Here is a 23,314-nt window from a genome sequence, read left to right on the forward strand (position 1 = left end):
TGGAGTTGGTCTACAGCTCCTCTCCTTTCCTACTGAGTTGCTGATGAAGGTAATGGTCATCTGTGACACTCCCCATGTGCATTAATAAGCCTTGGTCGCCCGTGACCCCGTCACTGGTCACTGTTCCTTCTTTGGATCACTTTTGATAGATACTGACCACTGCAGACCGGGCATGCACCACGAGAGCTGCCATTTTGGAGATTATCTGAGCCAGTCGTCTGGCCATCATGCTTTTGCTTTTGTCAAAGTTGCCCGAATTTGTATGATTGTCCAGTTTTCCTGCTTCTAACACATCAACTTTCTCATATTTCAGCTGTGATAGACTTATGACTCTATGGGTCTGTTCCTGTGCTGCCACAATCAGAGCCTCTGTGCTGTCCTTTAAGTGGGCCTTTTCTAGCCACTGGCAAGATTTCTTGATGTCAGCCCCTTCCTCTATTTGTTGATCGTACATCCCAGGTGCATCGGTCACTCGGTCTGTCTTCAGCTAGCTTGGGCATTCTTGAAGCAGCTCATCTCAGGGTGGAGGGCATCTTCCTGATCTATTTTTTCGGATTGTTGATTGTCACGCTGACACTCACTAAACCTTGCACTCCCTCTTTCTGTTGCTCATAGAGCCTCAGGGTGCTGGACTTTCTGTGGCCTGCTTGTTATTCCAGCAAGGTATCTGATGCCTGGTACACTGCAAAACATCAAAATCTTACCAAGTATATTTGTCTTATTTCTAGTCAAAATTATCTCATTACACTTAAAATAAGACACAGTCAGCTACAGGGCAACATTTCAGTAAGCTAAAGGAACTTGTTTCAATACAGTGAATCTTGAAACTAGAGATTTTTCACTTGTTCCACTGGCAGATTTTTTTCACTTATGTCAAACTAAAATACCTCGTATTAAGTGAAAAAAATCTGCCAGTGGAACAAGTGAAAAATCTCTAGTTTTCAGATTCACTGTCTTGAAACAAGTTCTTTTAGTTTACTGAAATGTTGCCCTGTAGCTGACTGTCTTATTTTAAGTGTAATGAGATAATTTTGACTAGAAATAAGACAAATATACTTGGTAAGATTTTGAGTTTGTGCAGTGTAGGGTGTATGTATTGATGGCTTGGATCTTCTTCTTATTGTTGAGATGGCTTACCTTTTTAGAGGTGTTTTGCTGGCTGACCTTCTTGTGTCTTTATCATGGTTCCCATTGGCCTGTGGGATATCAGGTAGTTTCCTGTTTGTCTCCTATTCTGCCATCTGGCAACTCCAACTCAATCCCAGTCCGGATCACCTTCCCTCTCTTTCGTCTGTCTTTCTGTCTGCTGCTCTCTCTTTATATGTATGTGTGTTTATGTGTTTTTGTTTGATATCAGAGATGAGATGTAACAGGACTCAAACCTTCCAAAAACCTCAACTCTTGAGTGGTCAATCCACAGACAATTTTCCCAAATGTCTCATGGTTCATCAAGACGTTTTTGGCTAATGCGAAATTAACCTTTGTTGTTCATATAGGCTCAGACAGATTTAGAAAGCTTTTTTCTTTTCCCTAATAAGTGAATCATCATTTAAAAATTTCATTTTTTGGTTATTATGGGTATCTTTGTCTAATATAAAAGTAGGCAATTTGAAACATGTAAATGTGACATATTAAAAGATCAAACCTTTAAAAATAAACTCCAGTCTTTCAACATGCTGAAGTCAGTTTAGTCTACCACTCCTAAAGCTGCTGTCAACATAGATATTGAAGTCATCAACAACACATAATTGCTTCACACTTTAAATTAAGGACACATAATTAAACTACTACAACCATTTTCAGTGGAATTCATTACAGCACAGATAGCATCAATAGGTCTTTGAGCTCCGCTGTATATTAAAGAATAGTGGACTAAAACAAAAGGATTCTTCTAATTATTCCTAATTTATTTATTCAACATGCCAGAGTACTTATGATGCACCCATTCTTTGTGTTCAACTTGATCACAACAAAGCTGCTTACAGTTTGATATAAGAGGCACTTCAGCTACAATGAACAACAGCAGAGTTCCTAAACCACAAGGGAGACTGCAGGTGTTCTGAAGAGGGTTGAGGTGAGTGTTTTAGAGCAAACTCCCTCAGCGCTGCTTCTTAACATCCCACTGCTACATTCTAACTGATGTTCTCTGTCTTATCTCCTCTCCTGAAATCCCCTTAGAGGTTTTGACATCTCCAAGTTCTCCCATGAGGTAAATAATCTGGTAAAAGAACCATAATAAATAGTAGGCTTTTTAAGACTCTTCCCTTTGATTGGAAAAGTGTTGCTCTCTTAGCACTTGGTTGTTTTGGAAGTGAAATAAAAAACATTTCACAATTATTTAAATCCGTAAAAATCATAAAAGTATTAAAGAGACAATGATTCCACTGTAAATGGACAAAATACTGGCTCATTTGCTTTAATGTTTTTTCTCATTGTCATTCCTTTAGTGCCATCATGACTTTGACGTTTACAGTTTCAAGTGAAATATCTCTGTGACTTACAGCTGGCTTGTCAGATATTTTATTCAGATTGCTTGGTTTCAGCCACAGTTTGTTTTAGGCTAATTTGCAATGAACACACAGCACTGTGGCACTTGACATGCGTTACACCTGCTAAATAGAAACGTAGGTTATTAGCATCAGTGCTGACATTACCATTTAGCTCAAAGCACTGTGAGAACAGCACAGTCTCACCCAACCATTGCAGTCACAGCATCAGACTATAAGTCCTGCTGAAATAAATTCACCCTGGTTGTGTTGCTATGTCACATTAAGGTTATGTTTTCTTGGATGCATTTAAAAAATATAGAAGATAGTGAAGAGCCACAGTATGTTCATATGTATTGATACAATAATCACAATACAACACTGTCTCACCTGTTTCTCTTTTGAATATTGCAAACTGTCCTCTATCATGTGAGAAGCTTTCACCAGTAAGTGTTTTTGACCATTGTGCTACATTCGTAAGTAAATCTGGCTTTCACTTGTGTTTGTTGCCAGTGATAATTTTTGACAGTCCTTTTTTAGTTGAAAGACACGCTGCTTAGCGCCGACTGCAGGGCAGAGGTGATTGAAAGTGACAATATTATTTTCTGGACTGCTCTTCCACATGTGTAGTTCAGATTTCTGCTAAATCCTAATAAATGCTCAATGACAGGAGAAGATGAATTACCAGAATCGGTGGCTCGAGTTACAGTGTTTGAGCTGGCTCAGCAGTGATGGAGTAATGAATTCACACCACGTTATGCCTCTACTCAATTTCCCACTTTTCTTACTGATTGAATTTGAAAGATTTTTTAACAAGTTCTGCAAAGGAAATGAAAGAGGCTTTGTGTTTTTGTGGGTGTGCAAGTGTGTGTGATTGTGTGCTTTGGGGATTCACTGGAGAGCATCCCCACTGCTTCCAATGCAAACACAATGTGGGCCTTCTGCCTTAGCCACCTGTTCATGGCAAACACTGCCAAGAGGAAAGCTGCCAAATTCACCAGGGTGAAGGTAGGAGTGCTGACATGCATTTGGCCTTACTCTGAACCTCTTGCGCCTAGAAAGACCATGTGGTGATTTTTTGTGTTTTAAGATTTCAATAAAATTTAACTGTGAATTGATTGAATTGATTATGCTGATTAAAGGTTGTAAAACCAATTACACTGATGAAAAAAGCCAACCTTTCTTAAATCCTAAAGGTTTATGTTTCAGGACAATAAAAATAGTCTGGTCCTTTCGGCAGCTTCCTGGTCTGGAGCATTCAGGTGTTTGTTAGCACAATGCCACAGACAAAAGCAATTGTCGCCGACCATCAAGGCGAGGGATATAGGATCATTTTCAAACAGTTGGAAGTCCATTATTCTATAGAGAGGAAGATTATCCAGAAGTGGAAAACTTTCAAAACAGTTGGCAATCTTCCCAGAAGTGAACATTCTAACAAATTCACCCCAAGGTCAGACTTTATAATGCTCAGAGAAACTGCAAAAACCCAAGAGCTACAGCTCAGACTCTGCAGACCTCAGTTAGCATGTTTATGACAGTGATATTAGAACAAGACTGAACAAGTATGGCTTGTTTGGAAGGGTTGCAGGAGAAAGCCTCTTCTTACTAAAAAGCCTCTTCTTACTAAAAAGCCTCTTCTTACTGGCAACACAGCTTATCTTAAGTTGTTAACAAACCACAAGGCTTCTAGAACAATGTCCTCCGAAAAGATGAGACAAAAGTGGAGCTGTTTTGGTAAAACGCACAGTATAACATTTGACAAAAACCAAACACCACATGATCTTTGTACCTTTCAGTCATTGGGGCAACAGTGTAAACCAAAATATTCAGTAGTCTAATGTAATACGAGGTCAACTCTCTGATAGCTAAAGCTTGGTCAAAAAAAAAAAAAGCAAACCTACAATAGAATGACCGAAAAAGAAAATATTCAAGGTGCTGCAATGGTCAAAGTAAAGACCTGAAACTGATTGAAATGCTGTGGCTGTTTCTTAAGAGAGCTGTGCATAAATGAATGCTTGCACACCTCAAAGAACCTAACACTGAAAGATGAGCGGCCCAAAATTGCTCCACACTACTGTGAGAGACTGATAAATTCATATGGGAACGTTATTGCAGTTATTAGTTATTATTGTTAGACCTATTGCTGCTGAAGGTGCCTCTATAAGCTATTAAATGATGGGGTATATTAAGCTTCACACAATGCTTCTGGATTTTGGCTTAGGGTTTTTTTGTGTGTGAAGTAATGACATGGTGTGATATGTCATGTTAGGCTGTTCATCTCAGGTTGTATTTACCTAATTGTAAGACCTGGTAGGGATGATATTGAACTGCAGTTTTGTGTAGCTGATATTTGACATTTTTGCGTTCTCTTTAAGTCTGGAGTGGTTGGAGTTGGAGTGCAATCATCCCTCTAATTTGTAGTTGAGCAGTACAAAATTAACAACACATGGAAGTATTTTAGTTTAGTAAAAGTGCATCAGTTGTTGAGTCCTTTATATTTATCCAGGACTGCAGAGTAGAGTGAATGTTTATGAACTCAAAATATCATTTTGGATTGCCTCATCAAATATCCTCACACAAAGACAAAAAAAAAGAAAATATCAACAAAAACAGAAATGTACACATGCCCTGAGAAAAACACACTTTAATTATTCCACTTACCCACTCAGTGGAGATAAAAGAAAGAATAATATTCATATGAAGGCAGAGTAATAATGACTCGTCTAGTTTAAACAGCTAATAGCTGAAGGGACAAAAGATCTCAAGTATTGGTTAACTGAACCCCTGTAAGCATGCGTATCCCGCATGCTGATTAAAGTAAAAGAAATATCATGTGCAAAGGCAGTAGGGGCTTCTATAAGGTCACCATAGTGGCTTTTACCCTAAAACGATGGTCAGGAACATTCAGATTACTGCCAGTGATCTTCTGACAGACTCGGGCTATCAAGGCAACAGACGAGCACAAAGGAATGTAGCACAATGGTCAAAAACACTTACTGGTGAAAGCTCCTCACATGATAGAGGACAGTTTGCAATATTCAAAAGAGAAACAGGTGAGACAGTGTTGTATTGTGATTATTGTATCAATACATATGAACATACTGTGGCTCTTCACTATCTTCTATATTTTTTTAAATGCATCCAAGAAAACATAACCTTAATGTGACATAGCAACACAACCAGGGTGAATTTATTTCAGCAGGACTTATAGTCTGATGCTGGGACTGCAATGGTTGGGTGAGGCTGTGCTGTTCTCACAGTGCTTTGAGCTAAATGGTAATGTCAGCGCTGATGCTAATAACCTACGTTTCTATTTAGCAGGTGTAACGCATGTCAAGTGCCACAGTGCTGTGTGTTCATTGCAAATTAGCCTAAAACAAACTGCGGCTGAAACCAAGCAATCTGAATAAAATATCTGACAAGCCAGCTGTAAGTCACAGAGATATTTCACTTGAAACTGTAAACGTCAAAGTCATGATGGCACTAAAGGAATGACAATGAGGAAAAAAAAATTAAAGCAACACGTAACTCACAGCCTTTCCACAGCAGCTAACAATATCATCTACAACCGGACAACGTTTCATCGCCATATCACTGAAGATCTACGGTATCCATACGAACATCAGAATGCAGAGATGGTCCAGCTGAAACAGGACCTTTTGGGGTTTGAAAGGAAGAAAAAAAAATCAACAACCTGGCAGTAATGGTGTTAAGAGAGTTGAAACTGATGAAACTGATGTACCCCTGCAAAAAGAAGAAATGAAATTGATAATAATAATGACTTAGCTGGGTGTAGAGAGGACAGCAGCCCCTAAAATCAACTCTGTAGTGAAACCCATTTCATTTTATCCTTTCCCTGCAGGATGAACCATTTGGCCTATTGGGGGTTTAAGATAAGACAGGCCTAGCTTATCACAGTCAACGATAACTGAAGAAACGAACAACAGCGGGGGATTTTCGAATACTCCTCCTGTACCTGTAACTCCCCCCGCCTCCCCCTCCCTCCCTTTCTATTTCTCTCTTCTTTTTTTTTTTGGTCCCACAGAACGTGCTGTGGCTTTGAAGTAGTGCTTTCACACTGCAAAGTGGAACTCAAGAGACATAGTGTCCCATTTGAAGAGGTCATTTATTTGTACGGCATGAAATGAGGTGAAGATTAATAGCTACACTAGATATATCTGAGCAAGAGATTAGTCAAAGCCTTTGTCTGAATACTACAGTGTCAGCAAAAAGGTCAACTGGTACCACATATCCATTTAACATCATTATGTTTACTTCGCACCCTGCCCTCAATTTCTGCTTAATTTTGTGTGAATCAGTCTCGCTTTATAGTTCTATAACAGAAAAAGAAAATGATATGAGTTGTTTATAAGCTGTGTCACCAGCTTGCTCTAACTTTTGTATGCAGCAGCCTGAGTTCTTGGCGATTTAGTCTTTGTATCATTTAAACATCTGTGTGTTGGAGCTTTCCTCATTACTCCTGGTTTAATGTGATATATACCCTTTCAAAAGGCCACACTCCCTCCATCCATCATCTGCAGCCAAGGTTGTTCAACCCATTCTGATTACAGCAGTCAAGCTTTTACTCAGAAGACAGAAAAGTGCAACATTTGACTGATTGGACAATGCAGCTCACAAACATTTACTAAATGTTTGTTATTTCCTGCCACACAGTGAAGTCTGACAAAAATAATCCATCACTCGGGACAGTCGTATTCATTTCTGCATGGCTCATTTGTGCTTTTGATGCTCACGCTGCATCAGGATGTAACCCATCATAAAAAAGTTTTAAAATGAATAGAGTGCTCTCCAAAACAGGCAGAAGGGTTTTTTTGAGGAACATTTTTCCTGTTACTTTCTTCTCACATGAGCGTGATTATGTGAGTAAATTGGGAGCAGCGCCAAGCAGAAATTGGCACCACACTCTGGTACCCTCCAAGAGAAATTTCAAAGTAATCACAGTCTATCTGTTATAATTACAGCTGTGATATCTGTCTGTGACTTCATAAATGTCTCTTTAGAAATTCATTGCAATGTAGATTTGCAAGGAAAGAGCGAAAAAAAAATATCTTCAGCAGTTCTTGGCTTAATAACTAAGTTTTACATTTTTTTAAACATCAAAAACATTGAACAGCTTTAAAAAGGAAACAGCCTTAATTAAGCAAATTGGCAAACTAGGTTATTTCTCTGTAGGCGGGATGTCTTTTTTCATGTTTATCTGTTCTTTTTTTATCTATGTCATGATAATATTAATACAAGTCCAATCATAAATTAAATATCTGTGTTTTATACTTAATCTAACTGTCAGGAAAACTGTAACAGAAAAAAGTTATTTTTTTAAAAAAAAGCCTTCAAATTGAAAATGTCAAAATACTGCTTCCTTAAGCTGATTTGTTTGTCATAATCAGAAAGTAAAAGATAAAGTAAATTAAAGTAATATTGATTTTGTGAAGTTATGGAAAAATATATTAATGTGGGGTGGACGGCAATTGAACAAGAAAAAGCATCCATCCATTTTCTTCTGCTTATCCGGGGCCGGGTCACAGTTGCAGCAGCCTAAGCAGCCTCCTCCAGCTTGTTTCGGGGACCACCAAGGCGTTCCCAGGCCAGCCGAGAGATATAATCTCTCCAGCGTGTCCTGGGTCTACCCTGGTGCCTCCTCCAGGTGGGACATGCCCAGAACACCTCACCCAGGAGGCGCCCAGGAGGCATCTTTGTCAGATGCCTTGACCATCTCAACTGGCTCCTTTCGATGTGAAGGAGCAGCGGCTCTACTCTGAGCCCTTCCCAGATGGCCGAACTTCTCACCCTATCTCTAAGGGAGAGGCCAGCCACCCTTCGGAGGAAGCTCATTTCTGCCGCTTGTATCCGCGATCTCGTTCTTTTGGTCACTACCCGCAGCTCGTGACCATAGGTGAGGGTAGGGACGTAGATTAAATTCATTCAAAAGGTCATGCATGTTGCTGTTGATGTTAACCCCACAACTGCCACTGCTTTTAAAGAAAACAATGAAGGAGCATCCACTGCAGTTTAATCTCTCTGATTAGACAGTTTCCACAATAAAAGAAGAACAACATAACAGCAAAATCAAATCAACAACAGCTAACAAGACAGCTGTCAGGCATTGTTGGATAGATTTTATAGTAACACCTTTTTCAACATTTAGCTTGTTGAGCTGTCAGTGGATTTTATAAGCAGTTCTCTTCCATGTTTACTTAAAGAATAAAAAATCCCAACACAAAATGAAATGTAACTAAGATTCTCATCTAAATTTTACAAAATCTGATTGGTAGGTGGAAAGAAATAATAATAATTTTCATAAAGTCCCAGGACATTTAATGTGAGCAGCACCAGCATAGATACTGAAGTTGGTTGAGGTAACTGTTGCCACCCTCGTGTTATATCTTTTGGGCCTTTAAACATCGATACAGGTTAGGAATCCCTGAGCTCAGCACTCACTTCTTCTTTGCTGTATAGTGACCCTGTGTTTTGATCTTCGGCTACCTTAGTCGCATGGAGTCAGGCCACGGGTTCTCTTATCCTGTTTGTTATGACAGCAGGGTAGCAATGGTCAGAGTACAACTTGAAGCCTTGCCTGAAAGTCTGCAAGTAGCAGCACTTTCATCAAAGTTAACAGACTTTTTTCTCCCTGTTGGAGATACTGAAATAAAAAACCTTCCACCTGACCTCAGTGGGTACACAGCATATGTTGCAACTACAGTACCCTATAGGTTCGAGAGCATGAACCCGCAGACACACTTTGCTATTGATACTTTGAACAAAAGACCGAGTCAATATATGGTGAATGAGTGCGTATAAGCAAAGTTTTTTATTTGCTGTTCACCCATGTGTGCAGTCAGCTTTTCAGTCATTTCCTGTGCCATGCTTTAGTTTACGAGCGGTTAATGTTGTGTATTGTAGGCTTTGGGCCTTTTATGTCAGAGCACAAGCCTGTGAGGAGCCTCAGAAGTTATTTAGTTTTATCTCTTTGGTTTCTTTGGTGATTAACTTCACATTTGTGAGGCTTTTTCAAAGCAGTAAATAGTGTCTTGGGTCAAAACCACACTGATAAAAAAACTTTGTGCTATCAGTTAGACTCATATTGGCAGCCGACATTTGTATTTCAGTTTTGGCAGTCGCCATCGTGTTGATGAGGGGTGGGGTGGGGGGGTGGGGGGGGTGGGGGGGGTGGGGTGGGGGAGAAATAGCGGATTAACATTTTACATACTGCATTTGTATGTGCTTTAGTGACTTGATTGATATTTTTCTTTATTCTTACTGCTTTTTACACTTCTATACAAGGTGACTGTGAGTACTTTGAAAGGTGCCTAAAATAAAATGCATGATTATTATCACTTTATGTTTTGTTATGACTTGGTTCTTAATCAAAAAAAATTATTGGGTAGCAAAAGTAAAGTGCATTATAGCAAAACTCCAAAGAGATCTTTTTACACAAAGTTTTCTTCTCACAACACAGTGTTCTCAGCCCGTACTTTTTTGCCACATGCTAGACAAACAAAGCACACAAGAGGCTACATTTGATTCACTGAGGCTCACTCTGTTGAGAACAGTGTGTAAGTGCAACTAACGTAAACAGTACCATGTGTGAAGGACGCTTCATGTGGAAATCTGTCATCCTTGAACTTTATGGTAACAGAATAACTTTGTGTGAAGTCAGAATCCCAGTACAAAGAGCTGTGCCTCGGGCAAATGTTGCACAGAAATACTTGGAAAAATGCATGCAGGGTGCAAGGTTGGTCTTTATTGATTGAACATCTGTATCCTTTAGTTGGTTGGTCTCACTCCGCTTCAGTTTATCGTGCTGTCTTTGACATACGGTATCTATTTTTCCTCTCATGATGTCCTTGCTGTGTTTTCACATGGAAACACAGCAAGGACATATAGGCTGCATATAGGCTGTATGGAGGAGAGAGGTGGCAAGATGGTTCTGCTTTATCGTATTATTAATTTTTCTTTCTTGAATTATTATGGTCTGTCAAGTGCAATCCTACACAAATATGTTCATACATATTCTAGTAAATAACAAGTATTAATGTACAGTAAATGCATCACATAAGCTACACTTGACGTGAAAGTAATTTGAAGGAAATGACAGAGTGGAAGAATCTGAAGACGTAACAAAGGCTCAGAGTCTTTTCTTTAGGCTCATCTCACTTTGTTTTCTTATTCAATATAGAAAATATCCATTATTGTTTCTTTTACTGCCTTGTACCTTGTGCATTTTGATGTATATCTCTGTAATGATGGGGTTATTAAAGAAAACAGCTGGAAGCTGCGTAGTTGGAGCACATTTTTATACCATGTAGCAGTTGTGGTTTCAGCTGATAGCAGATTTTTCTCTGGATGTTATTTCTAAAGGAATTCTTGTGAATTCATTCATTCTTTTGTTTCTCACTCTTTCTCTGAGCTGCACCTTAATTCATGGTTGTGTCAGCATGGTCGAGAGGTTTTGAACACTGTCATAGCACACAACATAATAACGTAAATGCAATGCACTACTCTTTCTTTCACGATTTCTCTGTCTTTGCTGTTTCTGTCTCTTCGTGTAATTTATTCAGTTCAGTTTTAGGCAGAAGATTTGTCTGTATGATGTCACTGTATCTCTAATATGCAAACACGGTCAACTCCTTTACCTTAGAAGAAGTGATGCCATAATGACTACTTTAAGCCATGTTTTTCCACTACTAATTGTTTATTCTATACTGTTGCTGTGACGTTTTGGATCAACTGAAGGCTTTCCAAGGAGTTTTGTTAATAAACATTTATAGCATGAAGTTTCCATATATCACATTGCTAAGTGTAGCAACAGTTCAAATCAAAGCACTTAAATTTGCAATTATGTAAAAAGGCCAGAATACAGAGAAAATACTAAAGAACCTGTAATAAGTGATTATGACATATTTTAGCTGCATAAATGATTGAAAGTCACGTGAACCTTTCTTTTAAATAAAGATTGCTTTTACATGTAGTGTTAATCAACAAAATATAATCTGTCTATACTCTTCTATATGTGCTTTTTTCTTTCTCTTTGCTAAGCTGCTGTCTTCTTCTTTGCTGGTGCATTTCTGCGTATCTTGGCACATTATTTTCATCTGTTAATTGGTGTGAACCAGTGAGCATGTCTGCTTCAGAACTACAAGCTGTTTGCTATAAGTCTGAAATTGCGCAAATCTTATTTTCTCTTATCACTTAGAAACCCTAATCTAGTGGATATTAATAATAATCAGTTCTCATTTTCCAGGGAGTTTGGAAGATGGAAGGTGAACAACTTGGCGGTGGAAAGGAGAGATTTTCTGGAGTCTCCGTTACCTCTTACTCCTGAGTTCATCAGGAACATCCGACTCTTGGGCCGCAGGCCCACCACCCAGATGATCACGGACAGCCTGATCAGGAAGTATGGGACTCACTTCCTGTTGTCAGCTACCCTGGGAGGTAACAATTATTAACCATCCTCTATCGATTGTTTTACCATTCACTGTTGTTTCCTTGGGCAGTTCAGGACCACCGTGTAGCTGCTGTTTTTAGATTAGATCACACTTTGGAAGAACTGTTGAAACTATGTGTATGTGCACATTTTCATTTTTGCCATGAACGTCAGACAAAATAAGAAATAAAATTGAAGTTGAAAAGTCAAAATGACACACTGGAGCAAAACAGATTAAACAGATGGAATTACAGGTTTTTTTTGGGTTTTTTTTTGCCTGAATTACAGTTTTTGGTAAGCGTTCTTCTATGAAATCTGTTGCTGGCAGATCTTATCAGCAGTAACTACCTACTTTAGATATTCAGCTAGGCAGTTTTGCCCAACTCACAGCTCTGATCCTGATTTTCATATCTCTGACATGCTTTCAGAGCTAAATAATGAATGATGCAAAAAGACGTTGGTCCCAGGTCAGCACCTGCAAATGACTAACAGAAATAAAAGAGCAATGTTGCTCTTAAACTCCAGCGTAGAACTACTTAGCCCATATATTACAGCTTAGAATAAACAGGGAAACGTGCTTTAAGGAACTAGTTCTCACTCAGGTGATCTGGGGTTAAATAAAGTATGCAATTTGCGGTAAAAGCTTTTAAAATTTGGTTTTCCAGGTGGTCCGTATGGAAAACAGATGGACGGGACATAATAATGCAATACACTCAGAGTAACTGAAAAACACATCACAGTGGAATTATATGCCACTGGCAGCTCAGAAAATTGGTCTCCAGAGATGTATGAATACATGTAAAAGCCTGTGTATCGTGAACCTGCCACTCCCACTCCCAGTCACAGCCACGGAATTTTTGATTTTCTACCGGCTGATGAATGGATAAGCACTAATAGTTCTCTGACTCGAGAGGCGAAAAAAAAAAAGTCATTTAAGATGCTGGAGAGTCCCGGGCAAGTCTTGAAAAGCACATTTGCTTTTTACAAAACAACACATGTCAATTACTTTAGACGCAACTCCTGGCTTTGAAAAGGTCGCTGTTGTGAGTAGATGCATAAAATGCAACCCTCCCAGCTACCAGAGCTGATGCAGCCCTGCACTCTGGCGCTCAGCCAGGACTGAGTGGTATGAAGAGAGGAGAATGAGGAGTTTGCCTTGGATCTTTGCCAGTGATATGCCTCTGTGGTTCTAAATGGATAGCCTCTGTGTTCGGAAACATATGGACTTAATGAAATTAATAAATAGATTGCAATATTAAGAGCTTGCCCTTCAGCAGCTGAGTAAGAAAGGCAGTGGGCAGAAAAATGGCCCTGAGGCATTAGCACTGCATTATGATGAGAAATATGATGTGCAGTGTCTTGGGAACTCTCAGAGCTCCAAGTGTGCTGCATCACAGCTCCTAGACTTATGAAGTCCTGATTGCAATGATCAGTGCCGTCTGATTCGGGGTGACGTGACTTATCCTAATTATGGTCAAGTGTCTTTATGCTTCAGAGGCGCCTGCTGTCGCTGTGCTCACAACCACCTGGAGTTTGGTGCATGTATCTCTCAGCAGGTTTTAGTACCCTATCAATTGAAAGACCATTTGCATCAATGCTAGCTAATAAAGCAATCTTGAAAGGACTAGCTGAGCTACAAGATCAGCTCCTAAAGTTTGAATGAAGTAGTTGACCTCAGTGACACTTAATGCATTTAGCTACATATGTGGAAGAGCTTGCACATGATCTTCATCTGTATTTGCAGGCATGGTAGCTTTAGCTTACATTCGCTTGAAGAAAGGCAGCACTGGGTGGATTTTATTCAAACAATCATTTATCCTGGGTGTTTCTGATAATATTTGTCCAGAGTTCTTTACACAGAGGTTATTAGAGGCAACAGAGAGGTTTGGGGACGGTCTCATTTTGAAGCTCTGCTGCAAAATATTGTGACACTAGAAATAAATGCCTTCGGGAAAAGTTGGATCCTAGAATGTATTTATTTATTTCATGTTCTAAGTGTCTTTTAAAGACCACCTATGTAACATTATGCGGGAAAACATCTATAACATTCTAGTTCTATATGCTACAAATGCTGCTGACATTTTCCCCTTTTCAAAATTTCAAATAATGTCAACTTTAGGTTGTTTAGTGGTGCTGGTTTAGCTCACCTGGTTGATGTGTGTTCTTTCTGTCTACCGAGCCTGTCCTGTCCTAATGAAGACTAAAAATCCCCCCAAATACTTTATGGGAAATTTTCTTTTTTCAGTTAATTAAAAAAAATCTATTAACATGCATAATGAGCTTTGGTCAGGTACGACAAAATGCAAGTGAAAAGATCTGAGCTCCACGATAAAGAAAAACAACAAAAAAAAAAAACCAAATAAGTCAGGGTCAGAGCTACTGACCCTGACTTATTTCTCTGTTCCCTTTTCTAAAACTCCGAGCGGCATTTGAAAACAATTAAATTTGATTATCTTTTAATTGCAGGAGAAGAGGCCTTAACCATATTTGTGGATAAGCGGAAACTGAGTAAGAAAGCAGAGGTGAGCGATTACTCGGGCAACTCTTCCACTGTGACTCTGGAAGCTCTGCACCAGCTGGCTGCCTCCTACTTCATCGACAGGGAGAGCACTCTGCGCAAGCTGCACCACATCCAGATCGCCTCCACTGCAATCAAGGTATCTTTGTGTGCTTGTTATGAGTTATTGGGACATATTTAACTGTATACATTATTAAAGCTTCTATCTAGTTCAGTTTTTATCCATCAGTCAAATCACAATGACAGTAAACTGACATTGTTATACTATAATCTAAGGCTAGAACACTTGTGCTCTCAGTAGATCACTCTTTCTCCTTCTCAACTTGGAACATTATTTCACTTCTGCTGCATACTTGGAGCTAAATCAGACTCCTCTTATATATAGTGCCTAAAAATGTATTAGACCCCTCACCCAATGTAAGATTTGTGCCAAAGCTGCACTAAAATAACACACTTTGTAATTACCAAAATAATATTTCTTGTGTCTGTAATGGTTCATCCATTAGCATGAGTAAGTTCTTTAATCAAAATAATATCTCTGATGCTAAAATACAATTAGTGTTGTTATTCATGAATTTTCAAGTCTTTCAAACAATGAGAAACAATACTAAAGTACATCATCATTTTGTGATAAAGCTGTCAAATTACAGTTATTTACTTTCAACAGATAAAAGAAATTCACCAGTTGAATTACTTTATTTTTTATGTCACATTTGGGTATAAAAATATGAATTCAGTTCAGTGAATTGAGTAATTTTTGTGTTAATACTACGATAGATAGATAGATAGATAGATAGATAGATAGATAGATAGATAGATAGATAGATAGATAGATAGATAGATAGATAGATAGATAGATAGATAGATAGATAGATAGATAGATAGATAGAATTTAAGATTCATTTTATGTGATTGAATTATGTTGCAGTTGCTTTAGACCTTCGTGAGAAATGGGAAATGCAGAAATTCAAAACTTCTACTTCAACAAACAAGATAATTAACACATACCAGTCTTTTAATTGTTGTAGCTGATGAGTGTGAATAGACTGAACATGACACACATATTAAAATTCATCAAGAAAGTAACTAATGCTTTCTAATTGTTTGAAGAAGAACACTAAGAGTTGCACCACTGCCACACACTTTACCATCCACAGCTTCCAGCTCTTCAGCTTTGCTCCTCATGGCTATGATTCCCACACAAATCAACTACATTATATGTTTCCACCCTCTGGGAACTATGCTTGGATCAACTATAGTTTTGCCCTGAAACTTGACACTGATTCAAAACTCACCAGCAAGACAATCTCTGAATGGCTCAAAAAAACAAAAAACTAGCCTAATAAAATACCAGAAATAAATCTGAGATGTTTTGAATCTTAGAGAATCTTAACCACACTCAACAGCCCTCCAATGCAGCTGAATTAAAACAAACACTTTTTCATAGCTCCATATTATCTATTAATCAAATCAAGCTTTCTTTGGATCATAGTTTTAAATTGTGTCTAAACAACTACAGTTGCTAGGCAACAAGACAAGACACAATTGTTAACGTAGGAAATAATAATACATGATAATACATCTAATATGCACGATAGCAAAAAGTACTTTTATTCCTGCAATTCTCAAAAAGATAAAGACCAGTACTGAATGAAAAGCATTAAAAAATATATTGCCTAGTTGCATATAACTGTTATTATTCTATAAATGATGAATAAAAGTTTTCCTCTTATGAGTTATCAGAGATATATAATTTTTAATTTCAACCTTTTAGCTTTTGAAAACTGGTAAAAATGGTTGTGGGTGCAGTACTATTTCCTTTGTTAACGCTTTCCCTTGTTAAAACACGGCGATAATGGCAATGAAAATAAAGCAGAAGATTATACTTTTTATCCTCTTGCTTGTGATGAGATACGATCTTTAGCTGCAAGCACATCCGAGTCTGGAGGAAGCTCCGTGATGAGCACATATGGTGAGGGAAAGATAAATAAGCCTTGTGAAACACGCCTCATGACAGTTTTCTGCCTCCAGTTGTCACCTTCAGGTAGCATGGGGTTAATAGGGTGACAGAGGGAGGGATGACCCTTCTTTTCTACCTTTTTCATTTCTCGGTACACAGCGGCGGTGGTCCTGTGAAGTGACGCTTTCTTTGCTGTAGCAGAACTTGAATCAGATCCCCCCTACTTATATCAAAGCTCTGTCCTCTCACTACATTGTGTTCGGGGAGGATTGGATATTTCTTTCTGCAGATCAGGCAGGCACATGTGAGGTGGAGAGGCAGAAACTTTTGTCTGTTTCATTTCTTGGGAATCAGGGCTTTTTTCAGGTTTTTTTTTTTTCTCCTTCTGAAGCTACAGACGCGAAGAGAAGATGAAAGAGCGTTGCTTTCATGCTCCAAAGGCAGTCATCTGGTGTAACTGACAGGTGGGAAGTAGTATGAGGAGAGATTCACCTCCAACGCTGGTGGAAAGAGAGTCAAAGGAGCGACAGATTCCTCCACACTTGGGCATCATTTCCACAGGGTGTTGACCCGTACAGTAGCAGAACAGACCTGCATGAATTGAACTTGAGGAATGAATGAGAGGGTTGCAGGTGAGGCAAAGGCCCCCTCCGGCAGTCTCCATGCAAAGAGAAATTTGAAGCTCATTTTGAAGAAAAAGCACTTTGCTGTGGTTTGCCGGGGGGACGACTTTGGAAATCTGGGCTTTATTCAAGAAGTCACAGTGCAGAGGAGAGTCTGATTGGACCAGCTTGTTTGTACAATGAGTAATGACTGCAGTTGTTAGAGAACAGAGGGGAGCAGTTTTGCTACAATTTGAGAATTTCCTAGACTGAATCAATGGTCAGATCCCCACCTGACTCACACCATATTTGCCAGCCTATCTAAACACAGCGATGAACAGTGTGCCGGTCACGAAGTAGAAAACAGCAGGATCGTCTGGTTTTGATATTTCCTTCTTGTGGACAGTCAATTTATTGGGCTTTGTGGCTCACATTTGAGTGTGCCCCAGTCTTGTGACTCGATCGATTGGTGGCTGAACTATCACAGAGCAGATAGGCAGCTTCTGTGGTCATTTATGATTTCCTTCAAACTAGTTTTTTCTCAAAGGATATGTCTGGCATGAGGATACCAAGGAGAAAAATAATAAATCAGTCATAGACATACTGCACACACACAGAGCCACAAATTGACACACTCATATGGGCAGTTGGAGGCAATTGAGAAGGCTGGTTTTTGTTGTTTTTTAGCCCACACATTTCTGCTGTCTGCAGCGCAGCGGTCACTTCTCTCTCTCTCTCTCTTGTTAAGAAAATTTGCATGTATCTCTATTCCTGTTAGGGAATGGAGCAATTTATGATGAGTAGCTTCAGAAAACAGAATTTCTGAGATAAAGTTTGTAATTTTTTCGGATTTGTCAAAAACTAAACAGGAAGTGAGAATGGACCTGAAATCCATCAGGTTAACAGAAACAGAGACTATGAAACAGAGACATCATTTCATAACAGCCAGTCACTAATGCTAACTTAGTCAGATATTAGCTCAGGTTCCCTTTGCAGTGATGTCATATGTGTGAGTCAGAGTTTTCACACTTTTATTATAATTATTGCCAATAATTATGTGGTAACTGTCATTTTACATCTTAATCAAAAATAATAATTTGCTTTATTATTTTTCTGCTTCCTTTTAAAATAAAACTGACATTTGAAAAATCATGAATAACACCAATAATTATATTTCATGAAAAAGTGTGCTTGCGTTACTAATGGATTAACAATGACAGAAACATACGAAATGATTTTGATTATTGCTAATGCCGTTCATTTAGGACAGCTTTGGCACAAACCTTGATCTAAGAAATGTGTTAAGCACTGTGTGTGAGGCGGTCCGTCACCGGTCCACGCTGAGAACACTGAAAATTGGCCAATTCAGTTTCCCGGCTGGTCGATCTCCACCATAAATAGCCCTTAAGTGAGCTAAAAACTGGGAAGTCACAGAGATCGGTTCGATGAAATGACAACACTACAGATTAGATCATGCACGGTTAGTGTTTGTGGCCCATGTCACGGAAAATACATAAAACAAACATCAGGATTTGAAAAGGATACTGCAAAAGCAGCATTTTTTAATACATCCTGCACAGCCGTGTGCGGGTATGTGGCAGAATGTAAGTAGCTACTAGAGGAATCTGAATGCACATGTATTGTTTCCTTTATACTGTTCTGTTTTTCTGGCACACGCCCAAACTCCCACACTCCCTCACTCCTCCACAGACACCTTGCATAAAAGATAAAAAACAAAAATGGAAGGCCTGTTCCTTTTTTACGTTTGCAGAGTAGGTGTCTGCAGCATGCTCACACAACACACACACAAACACACACACACACACGCTTATCATTACCTCTCGCGTCTCATGTATCTATTGTAATTGACTTTAGTGGAAGCATTTCTGTACCTGTGGGGTCTCAATTTTCCTCAACTTTAAAAGCGTGTGCCAGCCTGGTCAGCCAGACCATCATCATCATCATCATCAACTTTATTTATAAAGCACTTTAAAAACAACCACAGCTGACACAAAGTGCTGTACATTTGAACTGTAAAATAAAATCACATAAGATATAAGTAAAAACCAAATAAAATAAGAGTGAAATCATTAAATAACTACTTCAATTAAAAGAGAAACTAAGTCTCGCTGAGGTTAAAAGCCAAGGAATAAAAGTGGGTTTTAAGACGTGATTTAAAAGTGGACAGTGAAGGGGCCTCTCTAACGTGCATGGGCAAATTATTCCATAATTTTGGAGCCACAATAGAGAAGGCCCTGTCCCCTCTGAGCTTCCTCCTGGATCTCGGTACCTCCAGGAGCAGCTGGTCAGCTGACCTGAGAGACCGACAGGGTATGTGGGGATGAAGAAGCTCAGAGAGGTAAGGCGGGGCAAGACTATGAAGGCATTTAAAAACAAACATAAGAAGTTTAAAATTAACTCTAAAAGACACAGGCAGCCAGTGCAGAGAGGCGAGCACGGGGGTTATATGCTCTCTTTTTCGAGTTCCTGTTAGGAGTCGTGCAGCCGCATTTTGAACCAGCTGCAGACGTGAGAGCAATGACTGACTGACCCCCACATAAAGTGAGTTACAGTAGTCCAGGCGGGAAGAAATAAAAGCATGGATCACTGTTTCAAGATGCTGCCTCGAAAGAAAAGATTTTACTCTTGCCAGTCGCCTTAAATGATAAAAACTGGACTTCACCACTGCTCTGATTTGGTTGTCCAATTTAAAATCACTGTCCAACTTAAAACCAAGGTCAGTAACAACAGGTTTAAAATAGACTTCCAGGGATCCTAAAACAACAGAGGAGGACTCACAGGGACCACTGGGTCCAAACACCAACACTTCTGTTTTCTTTTCATTAAAATTTAAAAAGTTTAGAGCCAACCAAGCTTTAATTTCATCTAGACATGTCAAGAGAGGTTTTATGGAGATGCCATCCTTGTGTTTTAGTGGCAAATAAATTTGGCAGTCATCGGCATAACAATGAAATGAGATCCCATGCCTTCTAAGGATAGAACCCAGAGGCAATAGATACAGTGAAAAGAGCAGTGGCCCTAAAATTGAGCCCTGTGGGACGCCGCATGACAGAGGAGCAGAAGACGATTCGTAAAGTTCTATCTGACAAATAAGACCTAAACCAATTAAGTGCAGTTCCACCAATACCCACTACATCATGTAATCGAGAAATTAGAATATTGTGGTCTACGGTGTCAAAGGCAGCAGTTAGGTCAAGCAAGACAAGAACAACATGGTTACCAGAATCACATGCCAGAAGGATGTCATTAAAAACCCTTAATAATGCAGATTCTGTGCTGTGAAGGGTATTAAAACCTGATTGAAAAACCTCAAAGATGCCATTATCATCTATAAAATCTTTCAGTTGACTAAAAACAATTTTCACTAAAACCTTGTAGACTAAAGGCAGCTTGGAAATAGGCCTATAGTTCGCTAAAACTGTGTGATCAAGGCCAGGTTTCTTAAGCAGTGGCTGCACTACTGCATGTTTGAAATTTGCAGGAACCATACCAGAAGACAGACTGCTGTTAATAATTTCAAGGACATACTGTCGTATACTAGGAAAAATTTCTTTAAAGAATTGTGGAGGGACAGGATCCCGTGGGGAACCTGTGGGCTTAATATGGCGAACCACATCCTCTAAAGTGGAGAGCGTCACAAGCTCAAACTGAGTGAAAACAGCAGCGCAAGGGACAGAGACAGAGGGGTCAGATTCAGGAGCTGTGATAAGAGCCCTGGTGGTGACAACCTTTTCAATAAAAAAGTTCAGAAAATCATTGCAAATCTCAGGAGAAACTTCCAGACAGACATTCAATGGCGTATTAAGAACAGTGTCAATGGTCCTAAATAACACACGTGGGTTATGACAGTTGGAAGAAATAATATTTGCAAAATATTCCCTTTTTGCCTCTTTAACAGTGTTCTGGTAGCGATGCCAGCAGTCTTTGAGAATTTGAAATGATACATGCAGTTTATCCTTTTTCCATCTCCGTTCTGCTCGACGACATTCCCTCTTAACAGCACGACTGCTCTCATTAAACCAAGGCTCAGGTTTAGCCTTAGGCTGCCTGGTTTTTAAAGGAGCCACAGAGTCCATGATTTTTTGACAACAAGAATAAAACCAGGAATTTAGCTCTTCTGTATCAGAGGAAACAAAGTCAGAAGGGCCGCCGAGCTGATTAAAAGCAGCAGAAAACTGCGCGGCAGTGGCGGGGTTAATAACCCGACAGCACCGAGTAGCAGCGCCAGATTTAACTGCGGTATATGTCAAACCAACGTTGAATAACACAGGCATATGATCTGAGAGTGCACAGTCACAAATCTCCAAGTTAGTGACAGGCAGACCATATGACAGAACAAGGTCCAGTGTGTGTCCGTGCTCATGTGTAGGGCCAGGCACGGACTGTACCAGGCTAAAAGAGTCAATAAGGCTTAAAAAGTCCTTTACCAGTGGCTTATCAGGACAACATACATGTATATTAAAATCTCCAACAATAAGAACACTATCATAGTTGGGCATAATCCCAGCTAAAAAATCAGAAAAGTCGTTTATGAAGTTCTTATTGTATTTCGGGGGGCGATAGATGACAGCGCAGAAAATCGGGTTTGTATGACTCACCTCAAACGAGGTAAGCTCAAAGCTGGAGAACGAAGGCTGTAGAAAACACTGCTTACATTTAAAATCCTTTTTGTAAACAGTCACTGTGCCTCCACCTCTGCCTGACGTCCGTGGCGAGTTAAAATAGCAACAATCCGCAGGTAAAAGTTCAGATAGAGCACTGGACTTACCAACACTCAGCCACGTCTCAGTCACACACAGAAAATCCAGATCACGGGAACTGAAGAAGTCCCGAAGAATAAAAGTTTTGTTTAAAAGTGATCTGGCGTTCACCAGGCCAATCCTAGCGGGAGCTGGAGTTGGCGCTCGGGGTTCAGGAGGTCCAGAAACCCACCGCAGCGATCTCAGGTTCCGATAATGTTGACAGCGGAGGTTTAGCCTGGGAGGGCATGGGCAGCGAGGCCGAGGAGCATCATCATCAAAGCCGACCACAGGCACCAAACAGGCATCAACAGGATCCAAAAAGCGCCGAGACGCAAACAGCCTTGGCAAGAATCCATGCACTGGTCGGAAAACAGCAGGATAATTCGTTAGGTAAACCTTTAGCTTCACCAGGCGACCGCTCCGTTTACCCCGGCAACGATGACGCTTTCGCCGGGAAGGTAGCGTGGGAACCCGGTACAGGTAACCCGGGGTTTCAGATCGAAATGGGGGCAGGGGTTGCTGCCCACCAGCTCCAAAGGACACAATATTTTGGACCACAGGTTTGAGGTCCAATAGTGTCTGGCGATCATACCTCAGCAGAGACTTTGTTTCATGGATGACACAAATTAGAAATAACATAAACAGGAACAAACTTGGCAGTGACAGACGAGCAGCCACACACACCGGCGCCATCTTGCCACTGATATCATGCAAGCTTGGAAAAGATTGCATGCACCACTGCACTAAGGTTATAATTTTGGTTCCTCACTCCCTCAAAGAAGTTTTTGTCAATCACTCCTAAACAGTTTTCTGTGAGGGTTTTGCAGAATGTTTGCAAATACTGCCACTGGACTATAATTGGAGATGGTGAAGAAAATGGCCAGACAAAGACACACATTTTCCACTTTCATCTTCCACATTTGCTTCCATCCCTCATGTAGTCTTGCGCTGAGGTACAGGTGGCCAATAATGTCCTATTAAGTATTTTTAATATACCAGAATGTATCTACAGTGAATAGCAGCTGCTAAGCAAAGCGGAAATTGAATGCTCTGCTCATCACTCAGTGTTTTGCCATATGGCATATCATATGGCATATCAAATAATTCCTTATATGGATTCAATATTCATGGGGTCTGAAAGCCAGCATTGTATCTCATTTCCTCACAGTCATATCGGCATTAAAATCCCTCATAAGGGAAACAAGGGATTTATAATGTGATATAAATATTATAGTCAGAGAATTGCACTCAAATTATCTTCCATTTTCCTTTTCCCATTCACAGAGGATATTTATTCTTCCTTCCGAATCTTTCTTCTGGATTAGGCTTTTGATTAAAGAGCCCCGTACTGAGTTTTCACTTCTCTCCAGCACCGGCCTGATATTAGTTCCCAAGCCCTTCAGCCCTCTGTGATGGTGCTACCGATCGTCTGACCCTTATTGTCTTGCCTCATCCATCTGTCACTTTACACCAACTGTCCTCTGACAAGCCTGACCAGGACAAATCACTGAACAAAATATGGTGTCCCGCAACCACAAAG

General features: G+C 39.8%; 1 protein-coding gene across 2 annotated transcripts in view; it reads left to right on the top strand.

The window, feature by feature from the left end:
* The window catches only part of brinp3a.2 (bone morphogenetic protein/retinoic acid inducible neural-specific 3a, tandem duplicate 2), a 69,102-nt gene that overhangs the window by 21,816 nt on the left and 23,972 nt on the right, over window positions 1–23,314 (top strand). For both annotated transcript variants that reach the window (XM_085137640.1, XM_085137641.1), the window contains exons 3-4: window positions 11,749–11,939; window positions 14,398–14,588. In XM_085137640.1, the coding sequence (XP_084993766.1) occupies window positions 11,749–11,939; window positions 14,398–14,588 (382 nt within the window). The remainder of the gene's footprint in view (window positions 1–11,748; window positions 11,940–14,397; window positions 14,589–23,314) is intronic.

Source organism: Neolamprologus multifasciatus, chromosome 17, assembly GCF_963576455.1.
Source record: "Neolamprologus multifasciatus chromosome 17, fNeoMul1.2, whole genome shotgun sequence".
Classification (NCBI taxonomy): Eukaryota; Metazoa; Chordata; class Actinopteri; order Cichliformes; family Cichlidae; genus Neolamprologus; species Neolamprologus multifasciatus.